General features: G+C 32.9%; 1 protein-coding gene across 3 annotated transcripts in view; it reads right to left on the reverse strand.

Annotated features, from left to right (window-relative positions):
- Positions 1–18,116, reverse strand: part of LOC145319854 (MAP kinase-activating death domain protein-like) — a 70,033-nt gene that overhangs the window by 42,632 nt on the left and 9,285 nt on the right. For all 3 annotated transcript variants that reach the window (XM_080162257.1, XM_080162255.1, XM_080162256.1), the window contains 9 exons: positions 15,560–15,641; positions 14,631–14,702; positions 13,541–13,610; positions 5,677–5,731; positions 3,426–3,493; positions 2,945–3,032; positions 2,106–2,171; positions 1,437–1,492; positions 347–473 (listed from right to left, as the gene is read on the reverse strand). In XM_080162257.1, coding sequence (XP_080018383.1) covers positions 347–473; positions 1,437–1,492; positions 2,106–2,171; positions 2,945–3,032; positions 3,426–3,493; positions 5,677–5,731; positions 13,541–13,610; positions 14,631–14,702; positions 15,560–15,641 — 684 coding nt within the window. The remainder of the gene's footprint in view (positions 1–346; positions 474–1,436; positions 1,493–2,105; positions 2,172–2,944; positions 3,033–3,425; positions 3,494–5,676; positions 5,732–13,540; positions 13,611–14,630; positions 14,703–15,559; positions 15,642–18,116) is intronic.

An 18,116-nucleotide genomic window follows, 5' to 3' on the forward strand; every position in this document is an offset into this window, starting at 1 on the left:
TCTATATTCGTTACCAGAAAGTGCGCACGTCCTTTTTAAACATGCTGATTTTTTTGACAACAATTATACTATTCTTCTAATTTTTGGAATAATGATTCCTAGGACAACACAATATTTTATGCAAAGCATCCAAATAATCATATCCTATAAATGTTCTTAAACAGAATCCTATATTTACACAATTTTGCAGCAAATCTATCAAAAAAATACGAGTGTTTACCTTAAAATCAAATAATATTCTGCTTCTTAAGTTTTGACAAGTGTTCATGTTCATTTGTTCTATAGCTTGATTTCAGAGCTTCTTTTTTATGGATGTTGTCATATTAATATATAAGATGCTATTTACCTTTAGCTTAATTTCATTCTTGTTGACGGCCATCATGACCATGAAGGCGGTGATGTTGTACAGGACAGTCGCGAGGATTCTGTCCTCCTCCTCCTCCAGCCGCCGCCGTTCAATATCACACAGCCCCCTGAAGTCATTAGTCATTAACTCGTTTCGCAGTCATTTGGTTAAAGTGGAGCTGAGGCATAATAATTATTTAATAAGTTCCATTTCCAAAACAAATTTCCTTAAAATCGATTTGGAAATTTATTTTATCAAATGCTTTGTTGTGATCAAACTGCTGGTAATTAACAAAATTGATAAGTTATCCTTATTTATTAAACTTAATATTTTGTCAGGTTAGGTTCAGATGGGTTCTGATTGTTATTTAAGCTTATTTAGTGTTTAGCCCAACGTAAGGGTTAGCCCACCAATCGTGATAAATATTATAAATGGACCATAGCTGCTGCTACCCCCCAATAATATAAATACGTTTAAAATTCTTAGGGGAAGGTTAATTGCATTTTTTACATAGTAGTTTTATTTATAAAAAAATGGGGAGGAAATCATGCATCTTCAACTGACCTATCCTCCTATGATTGATGCTATTATAGCACAAAAAAAAACAGTTTTGTTAAACCTGAGGGGCCGAAGGTTCGGGCTGGCAAAGCTGGTTTTGTTATATGATTTTTTATTTTAATATTCGTATAATATGATGCTATACATGATTTTTCAGTATGGCTGAGAACCGGTTCTAATCCAGCGGATATTAATCGGTTTCGAAGCCATACTAGAAAAATATTTTTTATTGTCTAATAAAAAAATTTCCGAAATGGCTTGCTTGATTTAGTCAGGCTAGCTATTTTAACAATCAATTCTAAAAAAAAATCACGAAACCTTTGAAGTAAGTGGTGGTGTTTTTTGATGTAACTGAAGAGGGGTGGGTAAGAGGGGAGGAAAGGGGGAAGGGAGTTGTGGGGCAAATATTCCTTTAGAATTGTTTTTCAGAATCACATTTTCCTTTTTCCTTGGATTTAGGATGTTTTTAAGGGAAGCTTTTTTTCGTCATGTGGATGGTTTTTGACTATTATTTAAATTAAGTATTTGATACCTGTATCTATCCATCATCTCATTCACCGAGGTATTCAGTCCCAAACTATCTCTCTCCTTAAAATATTAATAACTTACCACATTTCTTATCATTGTATCTTTGTCTGTAGCTTAAGATTTAAAAAAACGCTAGACCGGTCCGACATAGTTCTCCTTGACAGTGAATTTTCTTATGGGTCCTAGAAAGGTTTACAACTATTTGGAGGGGGGGGGAGGGGGGGGGGTGGGTGGTTAACAAAATTCGAAGATAAATCGACCTTGTAAAAACATCACCAACCCAAAATTTATTTTGACGCTTAGTGTCTTGGTTTAAAAGCCTTAGTTTAACAAATTTATATATTATCCCAGGGGAACGGAGGGAGGGGGGGGGGGGGTATGGCTCCCTTCCAAATAAAAAGCTTCTATTATTTGGGGGGGGGGGGGGGTAATCTTTATATCATAGAGGACGTCCAAGCTTTTTTAAATTGGAGGGGTGGGGGAAAAATTTCAATGGGAGGGGGGTAATTACCCCTTTAACACCCCCCCCCCTTGGATGTAATTGAGTCCTTGATTGATATGACTAAAATTAACTTGTTTAATTAATGCTCTACTATGCTATGTTATCTAAACTCATTAAGTTAAAATGGCAAAGCTTCTAAATGATAAAAGCAAAGCAACTCTATAATCCCACCTGAGCTACTGTATCTAGAAATACGTCCTCCCAGAACTCCATGTTGTCCCACAACTGGGCTCGATCCTTTAAAAATATATAATTTGTTAACATGTCGTGGTAAAATACTTATAAAAGTTCATTGCGTAAATAAATATTAGAAAATTAGAAATATACAACGATGATTGATAATAAAAACTTATGCAATTTTTTAAAATGAAAAATTTACATATAAAAAAGTCAAGAAATGCTAAAATTTCATAGAGACAGACACATATACATCATACTACTATGACAGATAGACATCATCTTGCTGCATAAATACCTGGAATAGTTATTTCTCGCATCGTATTATAAACGGCTTTCCGCGGATATAGAAAGTACAATTATGAGATTAAAACCAGTTTTTTTAGCCCCGTGGTGCCGAAGGCTCCGGCTAAAAAACTGTTTTTAATCTTATGATTGTACATTTTTATATTCGTAGAAAGCTGGATATAATATGATGCTAGACATAGTTTTTTCGTATGGATGAGAACCGGTTCCTATCCACCGGATTCGAATGAATACGACAAAACATATTCTAGTGATTTCATGTTTCATAATTACGAAAAAACATACATCTTAATACGTTGTCAAAAAAAAAAAAAAAATCTGATAAAAACTGGCCACAAAATATGAAGCTCTTTATAAAGCCTATAAAACATAATGTCATAAAATACAAAATTCAATTGACCAATGGCAGGCCAATACACAGAATAAATTATCAATGGCAGGCCAGTTAAAGGCCAGTATGACGTCATGTTTTATAGTCACTATAAAAAGCTTCCAAATTATTGTATAGACAGGTATAAAATGTTTACCTTATTGACCAAGGCCTCAAAAATATAAGTTTTCATGTTGGATGGAATGTTTAGGTTCATAGTAGATACAACCTCGCCCCCGTGGTACCTAAAAAAAAAACTTTTAATGAAATAATTTCAGACTAGTAGTGTCCAAACTTTTTAACCAATAGTACAGAAAAGTAGAAACACCATGCTTTTTGCACTTGAAAGCTTTGCGAATAACTTTAAGACAAATAATGTGAAATAATAGTTATTTCTTTCATCGTATTATAAACGGCTTTCCGCGGATATAGAATGTACAATCTTAAGATTAAAACCAGTTTTTTTAGCCCTGAGATGCCGAAGGCACGGGCCAAAAATACTGGTTTTAATCTTATGATTGTACATTTCTATATTCGTAGAAAACTGGATATAATACGATGCTAGACATAGTTTTTTCGTATGGATGAGAACCGGTTCCTATCCACCGGATTCGAATGAATACGAGAATTCTTTTTACCTGTAACCGGAGCTGTTGCTGGATTTGCCAGGCCACAAGTCAGCTGATCCCTCTCTTGTCGTTGGAAACTAGAAAATGAATAAAAATAAAAAGGATGTCTGACAAGGACGTCCAAGCTCTTTTTTATTTGGATAGGGGGCTAATATTTATATCATATAGGCAGAGACGTCCAAGTTTGGGTGGGAAGGGGGGGGGGGTGATTGGGTTTAAAATATTGCCACGGTCGTAGCGGTCATGCGTCTTGCGTCATATTGGCAGGGTGACGCAAATCTCAGATCTCGTTTTTCCCTAATGTCTGTAGTAGATAGTGTACAAACTAATGCCATATCTTCCGGTCATACACCGTCATGCGTCAGGTTGGAAGGGTGACGCAAATTTCAGATCCCAGATTTTGGAGAAGCTTTTATCTTATAGAGAAAAATACTTAATCAAATAGCGAAAACTGAGATCTGAAATTTGCAATATGACGCATGACCGCTACGACCGCTAGATATAGCATTATTTTGTCCACTATCATGTCTGTATGAGTAGCGCAGAATCTCGATAACGATAGAGTTTAACTTAAAGTCGAAAAGATAAAACATTATGATAACCGGTTCTACCCCATTCCTTATTCTCTTCCCTACTTTCAGATTGGAAGGGTGACGCAAATTTCAGACCCCCGATTAGGCGATTTGAGAAAAATTTATCTTTATATTATAGCGAATTAGATAATCTTGCAAGCATCGCTTTTATCTTATAAAGAAAAATAGTAAATTAAACGGCGAAAACTGAGATCTGAAATTTGCGTCACCCTTCCATAGGACGCAAGACGCATGACCGCTACGACCGTGGCATTATTCTAAACCCAATCCTCGATAACCGCTGAAGCTTTCCATAGGTCCCGGGAAGGTACATACTATTTTGGAGTAGTGTTTATGTAGAAAAAACTTTTTTTCAAATATGTTTTGTCGAAAAACATCATCAAAGTTGAAATATTTCTGAGTTTACTTAATCTAAAAATGGCCGGTAAATTGTTGTAAATCCTCAATCATCATACACAAAATTACCCCTTCTGTAGTGTACAATTAGTGGTGAAAACACGTTTGAACACTCATTTAATAAACCAAACAATCAAAATTCAAAAGTCCCAAAAGTTGTTGAGTCAACGAATATGAAAACGAAATTATAAAACTTTGGGGACTAGTGTAATAACCAGCCCATTGTCCGCTATCTCTCTGATTTCAAATCTTTGTTTATTATTACTACTTACATTAAGCTCAACTTCATTATCTGACTCAGCACTTCTCAATTATTACTATTATTACTACTATTATTACTACTATTATTACTATTATTACTACTATTATTAATACTATTATTACTATTATTACTACTATTATTACTACTTACATTAAGCTCTACTTCATTATCTGACACAGCACTTCTCACAGAGGAATATTACTACTATTATTACTACTATTATTACTATTATTATTATTATTATTACTATTATTACTACTTAAATTAAGCTCTACTTCATTATCTGACACAGCACCTCTCACAGAGGAATATTACTATTATTATTATTATTATTATTATTATTATTATTATTATTATTATTATTATTATTATATTATTATTATTATTATTATTATTATTATTATTATTATTATTATTATTATTATTACTACTTACATTAAGCTCAACTTCATTATCTGACACAGCACTTCTCACAGAGGAATATTACTACTATTATTACTACTATTATTACTACTTACATTAAGCTCAACTTCATTATCTGACACAGCACTTCTCACAGAGGAATATTACTACTATTACTACTATTATTACTATTATTATTATTACTATTATTATTATTGCTACTTACATTAAGCTCTACTTCATTATCTGACACAGCACTTCTCACAGAGGAATATTATTATTATTATTACTACTATTATTACTACTTACATTAAGCTCAACTTCATTATCTGACACAGCACTTCTCACAGAGGAATATTACTACTATTATTACTACTATTATTACTATTATTACTACTATTATTACTACTATTATTACTATTATTATTACTATTATTACTACTATTATTACTACTTACATTAAGCTCAACTTCATTATCTGACACAGCACTTCTCACAGAGGAATATTACTACTATTATTACTACTATTATTACTATTATTACTACTATTATTACTACTATTATTACTATTATTATTACTATTATTACTACTATTATTACTACTTACATTAAGCTCAACTTCATTATCTGATACAGCACTTCTTACAGAGGAATATCCAGCCCTGAAAATTTTGAATTTTCATAAGATTCATAAATTTAAAATATTTTCTCGTATTTATTCGAATCCGGTTCTCATCCATACGAAAAAACTATGTCTAGCATCGTATTATATACAGCTTTCTACGAATATAGAAATTTACAATCATAAAATTAAAACTAGTATTTTTAGCCCGTGCTTTCGGCACCTCGGGGCTAAAAAAAACTAGTTTTAATCTTATAATTGTACATTCTATATCCGCGGAAAGCGGTTTATAATATGATGAAAGAAATAACTATTTCAGATCATGGAAAGATAACTAAATTGCGGGTTTCATCGTATTTTCACAGTAGCTTTTGAGAGGGTTAAGTTAGGTAAAGTAAATGTTAATGACTGCCCCGCAAGGTTAGAAAATATGCCCCACAGGGGCTAGAAATAGGAAAAAAGCTACTGTGAAAATACGACGAAACCCGCAACTTCGTTTTCTTTCCATGATCCCCTTTTTCATGTAAAAGTAACAAAATGTCTTGTCTGACTGTAAGTGTGTCTGTACCGAAGGATCTCGCTAACCTCCTAACCGATATGTTTTTTCGGATCATATGAAGGAAATGAAGTCATTCCTAAAAAGGACAGAAATTCCCTTCCAAAAAGGACAGAAATCATCTTCCTTTTTCTAAGATATCTCAAATATGGACAAAAATCACTCTCCTTTTTCTCACATATCTGAAAAAGAGGATAAAAATCACCTTCCTAAATCTCACTTATTCTTCCTAATTCTAAGAAAATTAATCCATTACCTCCAAGTTCTTCCTTATTCTCAGATAATCTACCTTATTCTAAGAAATTCTTCCTTGTCCTTACAAATTCTCCCTTATTCTCAGATAACCTACCTTATTCTAAGAAATTCTTCCTTATTCTAAGAAAATCTACCTTATTATAAGACATTCTTCCTTATTCTAAGAAAATCTACCTTATTCTAAGACATTCTTCCTTATTCTAAGAAATTCTTCCTAATTCTATGAAAATCTACCTTATTATAAGACATTCTTCCTTATTCTAAGAAAATCTACCTTATTTTGAGACATTCTTCCTTATTCTAAGAAATTCTTAGTTATTCTAAGACATTCTTCCTTATTCTAAGAAATTCTTCCTAATTCTATAAAAATCTACCTTATTATAAGACATTCTTCCTTATTCTAAGAAAATTTACCTTATTCTAAGACATTCTTCCTTATTCCAAGAAAATCTACCTTATTCTAATAAGATCTACCTTATTCTAAGAAATACTTCCTAATTCTATGAAAATCTACCTTATTATAAGACATTCTTCCTTATTCTAAGAAAATCTACCTTATTCTAAGACATTCTTCCTTATTCTAAGAAAATCTACCTTATTCTAAGACATTCTTCCTTATTCTAAATAATTCTTAGTTATTCTAATAAGATCTACCTTATTCTAAGAAATACTTCCTAATTCTATGAAAATCTACCTTATTATAAGACATTCTTCCTTATTCTAAGAAAATCTACCTTATTCTAAGACATTCTTCCTTATTCTAAGAAAATCTACCTTATTCTAAGACATTCTTCCTTGTTCTAAGAAAATCTACCTTATTCCCTCAAATTCTACCAACACCTTCCTTAATCCCTCTAATTCTTCCTTTTCCTCAGATAATTTTCCTAATTTATATTGGGATGTCAGAACTGAAATACAGGTATAGAGAATATATAAGTACATAATAAGTAGGATTTGTACAGTGCATTTATGGTTGTATCCTTTGACCTTTTGATCCTTTTATATTGGGATATCAGAACAAGAATAAGAAATTATTTCCTACATACAAATAGTACATTCAGAATGGTAATAAGTACATTTAATAAAATTTAGAAACCCCAGTCATTTGGACAGGTAAGTGTAAGTACATTTAATAAAATTTAGAAACCCCAGTCATTAGAGATAAACAGAATCTCTGTCTGTCTGTTTATCTGTGTGCACTGAAGGATCTCCCTAACAGCTGCATACTACATAAACTTCTTAGTTATAATTCTTTATAATCAGGATTAAAGAACACACTAGCTGTATCAATAATCTGTTCTACTTGCCAACTGATACAAATATTAGACCAAAATGGAAAAACATGGGTGAAAAAAAATTTTTCTTTACAATAATAAAATAAAAAACCCAGGCAGAGAGTCAGATATTTGTATATAATGAAAAGTACAACCCCCCCCCCCCTCAAATGGTTGGCAACTTAATTTTCAGTCTGTCTATAAATCAGCTGATAATTATGTAATGGATGCAAGGGCGTACTATGAATTTTTACTATTTGGGGTATAAAGAAAGTTTTTGTTGTTCTCTCCAGAAATATTTAAAATTAAACTTTTTGAACAGTGATCATCATTTATCTTTATATAACACGATAGCAATGTGTAAAATTATGCAGAATAGCAATTATTTATCGATAACGAACTAAGATTGCAAATAAAAACATTAAAATATACAAGACTGGAGTTACGTAAGATTATAATTATGTAAATTACAAATCATGTAAACTGTACAAAATATAGCATAGTATTTATCTATCTATCTACCCACCCCCACCCAATCGCTAATGTTAAATTGTATATTCTCTTTTAGAAATGTAATTGTTTTCTTTAACCTTAAAGTCTGTACGATACATAATTTAAATACTGACTTAACTTATAGTTGAAAAATTGAACACATAATCTTATCCCTTTAAATCCCTGAGACTTCAAAGTGGTCGAAGCAAAGGTTTTCTATAATTAGGGTTGGTCCGTCTGTATGTAACAGTTAGCTTTTTTCGTTAATTTAAACAGTTAAAATTGTTTTATCAATTTTAAACTTGGCATGATGATTCCTATAACAATGAGGTCCTTCTGATTTCAGAGCTTCATTTTTATGGATGTTGTCATTTTTTTTAAAAGCGAAGCTTTTCTATAATTAGGGTTAGTCCGTCCGTTCGTCCGTCCGTCCGTCCGTCCGTACGTCTGAGAGAGATAGCTTTTTTCATTAATTTAGGCATGTTAAAATCCTGTCGATTTCATGGTGATTCCTTTAGTAGATAGTATGATTAAGAAAGCGTAGCAACTCTATAATCATTACCAGAATGTCCGTACGTTCATTTTAAACATGTTGGTTCTTTACTTTTTTAACAAAAAATTTTTATGTGATCTAATAATCCGATTGTTATAATTTGTTGGTATAGTGATTCTGGGACAACAAAGTACAATATTATAAGCAAAGCTACTCTATAATCAAGTCCAAAAAATTAAATATGTCCATAAACATTATCCTCTATCAAGAAGTTTTTCCAACAAATTTACTCACAATTTTGCTTTGACTCCTTTTTAAAAGCGAAGCTTTTCTATAATTAGGGTCGGTCCGTCCGTCCGTCCGTCCGAGATAGATAGCTTTTATTCGTTAATTTAGGCATGTTAGAATTGTCCTATCGATTTCAAACTTTGCATAGTGATTCCTGTAGTAGTTAGGTACGATTTAGAAAGCGTAGCAACTCTATAATCATTACCATAATGTCCGTACGTCCATTTTAAACATATTGATTTTTCTACTTTTTTAACAAAAAATTTTTATGTGATCTAATTATCCGTTTGATCTGATTTTTGGTATATTGATTCCTAGGACAACAAAGAATTTTATAAGCGAAGCAACTCTATAATCAAGTCATCAAAATGTAAGTATGTCCATAAACATTATCCTGTATCAAGCAGTTTAGCAAAAGTATGTCCATGAACGTTATCCTGTATCAAGCAGTTTAGCAAAAAATTTACTTACACTTTTGCTTCGACTCTTATACTTTTATATTCTGATTATTCAGTTCAGACACTATACAAGTGTTAATGTCCGTTTGTCCTACCGTTTCAGTGCTTCGCTTTTATGGATGTTGTCATCCTTGTTTTATATTCTGATTATTCAGTTCTGATGTAACTCTTTTTATACAATACATTTTAATTGGAACCGATGATCTGTTTAATAGTGAAACAATTGTCTTCCATTAATAAAATGTAAAAAAATAACCCATGTTACATATATAAATAAATCCTTATAATAAAGTAACAGGATGTCCTGTGTTTGTAAGTTTGTACCGAAGGATCTTGCTAACTGCTGAACCGATCGGGTTCTCCTTAACAGGGTAGCTTCTCATATGTCCCGGGAAAAAAACATAACTAACACAATCTATCAGCGAAAAAATATTTTTGGTAAATAGCTGATTTTAAAATAGATTGATAAGAGAAAAAAAATTACGTGTCCCTAGAGGCCTCTAGGGGCGTAGCCGCTAGTCCTATTATATAAAGTAGTATGCGTTTGTTGTCTGTCCCAAAGGATCTCGCTAACCGCTGAACCGATATTGTTCTCCTTTACAGTGAAGCTTCTTATAGGTCCTGGGAAGGTTTTAAACTATTTTTCGAGAGAGTGTCCTAACCCCCCTCTCCCCCCAAAAAAATATTTTTATAACTCTTTGGAAACTCAAATTTAAAATAGGATGAGGTCGACTTTTCCTTCTCCTACCAGTGCAGTGCCCCTAGAGGCTTCTAGGGGCGTAGCCGCTAGTATTATATAAAGAAGTAAGCTTTTTTTGGTCTGTAACAAAGGATCTTGCTAACCGCTGAACCGATTAGGTTCTCCATTGTAGAGAACCTTCCCATAGGTCCCAATGGTTTTAGGCTATTTTATATTTAAGCCTTGGGATGGTTTTAGGCTATTTTTCTTCCACCTCCTTACCCCTCAACAGAAAGAGTCTACTAGATGCCAGGGGCGCAGCCGCTATTCCAAGTATAAAGTAAATTTGATATATCGTTAACCGCTGAACCGATTAGAGAACCTTTACATAGGTACAGGATGGTTTTAGGCAACTTTTTTATTTTAATTTAAGTCTAGGGATGGTTTTAGTCTATTCTGCTCTTTTCTACCCATTGAAATACAAAGCCCCCAAAGGCTAGGGACGCAGCCGCTAGTTTCATACAAAAAGTTGTAAAAAAATCCGCATGTTTTGAATGTCTAAATAAACGAAAAAAGCTAACACATGGACGGAACGACCCTAAGTATAGAAAACCTTTGCTTCCGTATGCAGTTTATGGGGTGGATAATGTGTGAAAACCAGAGTTCAAGATCTAAGGGATAAGATAATGGCCGGTAAAATAATTTTAATTTCCAAGTTTAATTAATTAATTACTACTTTCTATTTATTTTTTTCTATTACCTATGTATTAAACTTTTACCCCGTTTTTGGTTAAATAGTAAAACTTCAATGTACGCCCTTGAATTGATTTCATAAGTATCAGCGGTGAACTGAAATTAGTTTCCGAATGTGAACACATTTTCCTAGGTGTTTCCCAATCCTATCTCAATATTTGCTACTAGCTAAAAAACCTTCAAACTTCCAAAAAAAAATCAAAATTTGAAAAATTAAAACTTTGAATGTATAATGTATAAATCGTTAATACATTCAAATTTTGATTTTTGAAGTTTGAAGGTTTTTTAGCTAGTAGCAAATATTGAGATATGATTGGGAAACACCTAGGAAAATGTGTTCACATTCGGAAACTAATTTCAGTTCATCGTATCAGCTGTTCAATCACTTCCGGCGAAAAAAATAAGTTGCCAACCTTCTATAGAGTTTGTACCACATAAATAGGAATGTGAAGAAAAAAACATTACATTGGTTGAGACTAGCAGCTACGCCACTAGAGGCTTCCATGGACACTTAGGGTAATTAACCAAATAAAAATGTCTGACTCTAAGCCTGGGATTTTATTTTTGACAAGGAAATTAATTTTCTTCTGATGGGTAGGGGAGGAACTTTTTCTTTAAGCAATTTCTCTTGGGAGCCCAGACAAACATCCTGTTACTTTTATAAAAGGATTGATAATTACATATAGTTATTGAAAAATATATCAGTAAAATATACAAAATATTAAAATTTTTTTTAAAATTATTACTTTTTTGGTCTTGGTCTAATATTTGTATGTGTTGGCTAGTGAAGGATTATAAAGACTCCTGTTCTTATTTTCTGCCATCCTGTTATTATAAGGTTTATTTCTCAGTAAAATTATGTTAATATTATCAATAATTTTATGAATAAAAACATAAACACTAAATGTCAAAAGATACAACCAAAAAAATACTGAATGTACTATTATTTCTTAAGATAATTTCATACTTGTTTTACAGACTGTGGTTCCTTCTATTAAAATGTACTTTATGAACATTCCACCTCAAAAGTACAAACAAATATTTCAGGTCAAAAGATACAACCCAAACTTATCCTACTTATGTGTTCTGATATCCCAATAAACATAAGGAAATATATGTGAGAAAAACCAAGATTTTGAGAGAATAAGGAAGGTGAAAAGGCAGAATTTATATATTCTCTATACCTCTATTTCAGTTATGATATCCCAATATAAATTAGGAAAATTATCTGAGAAAAAGGAAGAATTAGGGGAATTAAGGAAGAACTTCATAGAATAAGCTAGGTTATCTGAAAACAAGAGAGAATTAGTAAGGAAAAGGAAGAATTTTTTAGAATAAGCTAGATTTTCTTAGAATAAGGAAGAATGTATTAGAATAAGGTAGATTTTCTTAGAATAAGGAAGAATGTCTTAGAATAAGGTAGATTTTCATAGAATTAGGAAGTATTTCTTAGAATAAGGTAGATCTTATTAGAATAAGGAAGAATTTCTTAGAAAAAGGAAGAATGTCTTAGAATAAGGTAGATTTTCTTAGAATAAGGAAGAATGTCTTTGAATAATGTAGATTTTCTTAGAATAAGGAAGAATGTCTTATAATAAGGTAGATCTTATTAGAATAAGGTAGATTTTCTCAGAATAAGGAAGAATGTCTTATAATAAGGTAGATTTTCATAGAATTAGGAAGTATTTCTTAGAATAAGGTAGATCTTATTAGAATAAGGAAGAATTTCTTAGAATAAGGAAGAATGTCTTAGAATAAGGTAGATTTTCTTAGAATAAGGAAGAATGTCTTAGAATAAGTTAGATTTTCTTAGAATAAGGAAGAATGTCTTATAATAAGGTAGATTTTCATAGAATTAGGAAGTATTTCTTAGAATAAGGAAGAATTTGAGGGAAAAAGGTAGATTTTCTTAGAATAAGGAAGAATTTGCTAGAATAAGGTAGGTCTTCTTAGAATAAGGGAGAATTTGTGTAATTAAGGTAGAATTTCTGAGAATAAGTAAGAATTTGGGTAAATAAGGTAGATTTATTAAGCATAGTTGTAATAGTGAGGAAAAGGAAGAGTTTCTAAGAATTAGAAAGAATTTGTAAGATGGTGGACAGAGGTCACCTTCCTTTAGTGAGAATTTGTAAGATAGTGGACAGAAATCACCTTCCTTACTGAGAATTTGTAAGAAAAAGGAAAGTAAATAGCCTTCCTATACCCTAGGAAGGGAATTTCTGTCCTTTTTAGGAATGACTTCATTTTCTTCATATGATCCGTTTTTTCTTTACAGTGTAGCTAATTTAAGGTCCTGGGAAGGTTTATAACTATTTTGGGGTGGGTGCCAACACCCTTTTAAGAGATATTGTCCTTACCAAAAAATTACCCTCCCCCCTCCAAAAAACAAATTGAAAGTTGTGGTAGTCGACACCCCCCCGCCCAACCTATAGTACCCACTAGAGGCCTCTAGGGGCGTAGAGGATATTAAATTTTAAACCAACTATTAGTTTGGAACCAAAAAATCATATTTCAATAAAATTACCTATATTTTGGGCCATAATGGTATAGTGTAATTTATTTCTAATGTCACTTCTTCCCTCCCTTCCTCCCTAATCTTACCTGGATCTCTGAAAGGCAGGATTTGTAATGATGCTGCCTGTTTCAGAATTGTTACACTCACTCTCAGCTTCTAAAATGTTATTAAAAGTCAGAAAAATAGCCTAAACCCATCCATAGACATATATATATGAAGCTATCAAGAAAAATACTACTTATTAGGACCAGCAATTTCCAAGATCTTTAGCTTCAGTCAAAACAAACCTTACAAATTTGTATTACGGTATATTTATTTAGATCATATCATAACTATATCATTAGATTATTTTCTCTTGAAATCTAAGTCTTTTTTCAGCCAGCAATGGGTAAATCAATCAATGTCTAAAAGTGGACATAAACCATCGAAAAGTTAAGTTCACAAAAAACATCTAAAGAAATAGTTGAAAAAGAGTACTTAAAAGCTGAAATTATAAAAAAAAATTTCATTTTAATTTGAGTTGTTGGTTCCTGGGATAAACTTGTACCTGAATCTATGGAGGTACCCCTACCAGCCACCTGGAGTATCATACCTGAATCTATGGAGGTACCCCTACCAGTCACCTGGAGTTTCATACCTGAATCTATGGAGGTACCACTGCCAGTCACCTGAAGTTTCATACCTGAATCTATGGAGGTACCCCTACCAGCCACCTGAAGTTTCATACCTGAATCTATGGAGGTACCCCTACCAGCCACCTGAAGTTTCATACCTGAATCTATGGAGGTACCACTGCCAGTCACCTGAAGTTTCATACCTGAATCTATGGGGGTACCCTACCAGCCACCTGAAGTTTCATACCTGAATCTATGGAGGTACCACTGCCAGTCACCTGGAGTTTCATACCTGAATCTATGGAGGTACCACTGCCAGTCACCTGAAGTTTCATACCTGAATCTATGGAGGTACCCCTACCAGCCACCTGAAGTTTCATACCTGAATCTATGGAGGTACCACTGCCAGTCACCTGGAGTTTCATACCTGAATCTATGGAGGTACCCCTACCAGCCCCCTGGAGTATCATACCTGAATCTATGGAGGTACCACTGCCAGTCATCTGGAGTTTCATACCTGAATCTATGGAGGTACCCGTACCAGCCACCTGGAGTATCATACCTGAATCTATGGAGGTACCCCTACCAGTCACTTGCAGTTTCTTATGATACAATAAGTCCCGAATCATTTCACCTAAAAAAAGAAACAAAATATTATTTTCAATCAAGGAACATACTACTCATATAAACTAAACTGTCTTCTGTATTTTTGTACTACGGAAGCTTAATATTGGTCCTTTATTGGGCATGTTTTACGCTATTTTCCAGAAAATACGGTTCACCTTTTCTAAACAATAAGCACTACATCAAGATGAAAATAGAGCTAGATTAAGTAAAACTAAGCTTTAGTGAAGGCTATACTCAAAAAACGCCTATCTCAGAAAACGCCTATCTCAAAAAACGACCATATCAGAAAACAAGATTTGTATGTTTAAAAATCAATATCTCTAACTGTTTCTATCCTATTATTATAAAGTAATAAGCTGAACCGATATGGTTTTCCTTTACAATGAAGTTTCTTTTAGGCCAAGGGAAGGCTTTTATCTATTTCTGTGGAGGGTATCTCAACCTTAAAATAAAATAAAAAAAACCTAAAAAAAAAGGATTTCTTTAACCTCTTTCTTTTTAAACCTAAATTGAAAATAGGGGTGGAGGTAGACTTACCTATTCCACCTTGGCTGCCCCTAGAGGCTTCTAGGGGTTTATCCGCTAGTTTAGTAGTATAAAGAAGTAAGGTTTTTTGTCTAAAGCCTAGGATCTCAGAAATTTGGTTTGAATTATTTGCATTTTTCAGGGTAGTGTTATAATTGTCTTTTATTGGTGGTTTTGATCTATTTCCTGACTTCCCCAGGGTTTATAGTCGACAGACTTTGCTTTTAAATGAACTAGTGTTATATAATTACCGATATATTAAGGCTAAGCTTTATCCGGACAGAAAGACGGACAGACATCGTTCTACTTTGTATCATAGAAAAAAATAAAAAAGGGTACCTGTACTATAGTACGAGGATGTATTTTCATTGTTCAACGAATTTTTTCTGTGGCCACCGGTAGGATCAGTTCCTATCTCACTCTAAAACATTAAAGTTATGTTAGGTTTTTTTTATGGTCCGCAGGGTTAGAAAACTTTTTATTGGCCACCGGTAGGAATAGTTCCTACCTCACTCTAAAACATATGATTAGGTTAGATTGATTAATATCAGTACCCGCAGGGTTAGAAAACTGGTTTTTATGGTTCAGTTCCTATCTCACTCTAAAAAATAAAAATAGGTTAGGTTTTTTTTATAGCCCGCAGGGTTAGTTCAAATTCCTCATTGTTCCCCATTGGAATATATTTTGAAGATAATATAATATACAAAATTGGGTTTGTTTTTGTGGGCCGTACACAGTATTTTCTCAGCGGTTGTGAACCTCAAGGGGGTTAGAATATGTGGGAATACAGGATGCATATTTTGCTTAAGAGGGGCGTAACCTTCACCCACTCGCCCATGTTCATTTATTTGTTTATTTGTAAAGATCTGAACCATTTGAGTATATTAATCGTTCGATAATCTTGATTTTCCATTGGCTTAAAAGTTTATTTATAATCATTTTGCGATCGAGTTCATCATTCGAGAGAAGCTTTATAAAGGTCCCTGAATAGTTTTGGGCTATTTTTCTGCCTCCGAATACAAAGCCACTCTATGCTAGGGGCCCAAAAGTATAGGCACATAAAACTGGAATATTTCATATTTCTTGTGAATAGGAAAGAAAACCAATATTTTTCCTTCTCTTTATAACTCTCTGTACAGGGTGCTAAGACATAAAAGTCACTAAACTTTCAGATAAAAAGCAGGAAATTCAATTGGTGAGAGGGGACATATGAGAAGCAGCTTATAGAGCCTATAAAAAATGACGTCATACAATACAAATGCCCAATGATAGGCCAGGATACATTTTACCATTGGTCAATTAAAATGGTCATTTGTATTGTATGACGTCATTTTTATTCAAAAGTTTTTTTAAGATTAAAAAATATCTTTGTTGCACCCTGTAAAAATACTACATATACTCAAATATTGGGAAAAATAAGTAATGTAATCAATTTAAGATAAATGGACAAAACATTTAGAAAATTCGAAAGAAAATCACGAATGCTATAGTTAGGGGGAAACACTATGTAGAATTGACGACTTTTTTATCTGCCCCCCAAATCTTGTTTTAGATTTATTTCGCTTGTTGGCTATACGTTATTCCTGTACTTTTTTGGCCGGATACCGGATATCCGGCTGATTTCTAATGCCAGATATCTTGTATCCGGCCAACGCCGCTGCCGAAGCCAAAAATCATGTTTTGAGATTTTTAATACAAAATTTTCAAATAAATAAACATTTTCTGAAGAAAAAATTTCTTTTAGCTTCAAAAATAAGAAAATTACAGCCTTTTAAAATTTTAAAAGTAGAGATTTTTATAGTATAATATAAAGATTATATTTTCGGATATCCGGCCGGATAGTTTCAATATCCGACCGAATATCCGGCCCAACCCTCTTTCTGACTAAGGTCATGTTTGGGGTTAGGTTAAATTGGGTTCCAGATAGCCCCGTATGGTTAAAGCACATTATAGGCATAGAAAAAAACTAAATTTAATTCTTTTTTTTAAATTGAAAGAGGGTTCAGTCCTAAATATACAAAAAAAATTCTGGGTACTATTAGATGCTTCACTGCAAAGAAGAACAATTTCAGCCCAGTGATTTACGATGTATTCATGTTTAATAGATCCAATATATTGTATAAGTTAGCTTCAATAATATTAAAGATGTAAGCCATTACTTGTTTTATTCAATGACGTCACACAAATGTATGTTATAAAAAAGATAATAAAAGATAATTCTACATTAGATTAAATTTAAGAATAAAGAATGATAGATAAAAAGATACCTATATCAATAATAAAACAATTAATGGGTTAGATAAAGATATGGATATGTAACTTTAATAGAATATGAGTTATACATAAATATGGATGAATAGACAGATGGATAGATGGATAGATAGATGGATAGATACCATTAAGCTGTCTAGATGTACTTGACTACCCATGGGTGATGACGTCAGAGATGGAGAGACATGTATAGATAGATAGATAGATGTGTAGATAGATAGATAGATAGATGTGTAGATAGATAGATAGATAGCTAAGAATAGATAGATACCTCTAAGCTGTCTAGATGTACTTGACTACCCATGGGTGATGACGTCAGAGATGGAGAATGTATAGATAGATAGATGGATAGATAGATAGAAGAATAGATAGATACCTTTAAGATGTCTAAATGTACTTGACTACCCATGGGTGATGACGTCAGAGATGGAGAGACATGTATAGATAGATAGATAGATATATAGATGTGTAGATAGATACCTTTAAGCTGTCTAGATGTACTTGACTACCCATGGGGGATGACGTCAGAGATGGAGAGACATACAGGGTGAGTCAGAAAAAACTGAGTTTTCCGATTTTCTGATACAACCAGTAGGAGTATGGAAAAAACAATTATAGGTACTTG

The sequence above is a fragment of the Acartia tonsa genome, chromosome 5, assembly GCF_053477335.1.
Source record: "Acartia tonsa isolate MP-2025a chromosome 5, ASM5347733v1, whole genome shotgun sequence".
Classification (NCBI taxonomy): domain Eukaryota; kingdom Metazoa; phylum Arthropoda; class Copepoda; order Calanoida; family Acartiidae; genus Acartia; species Acartia tonsa.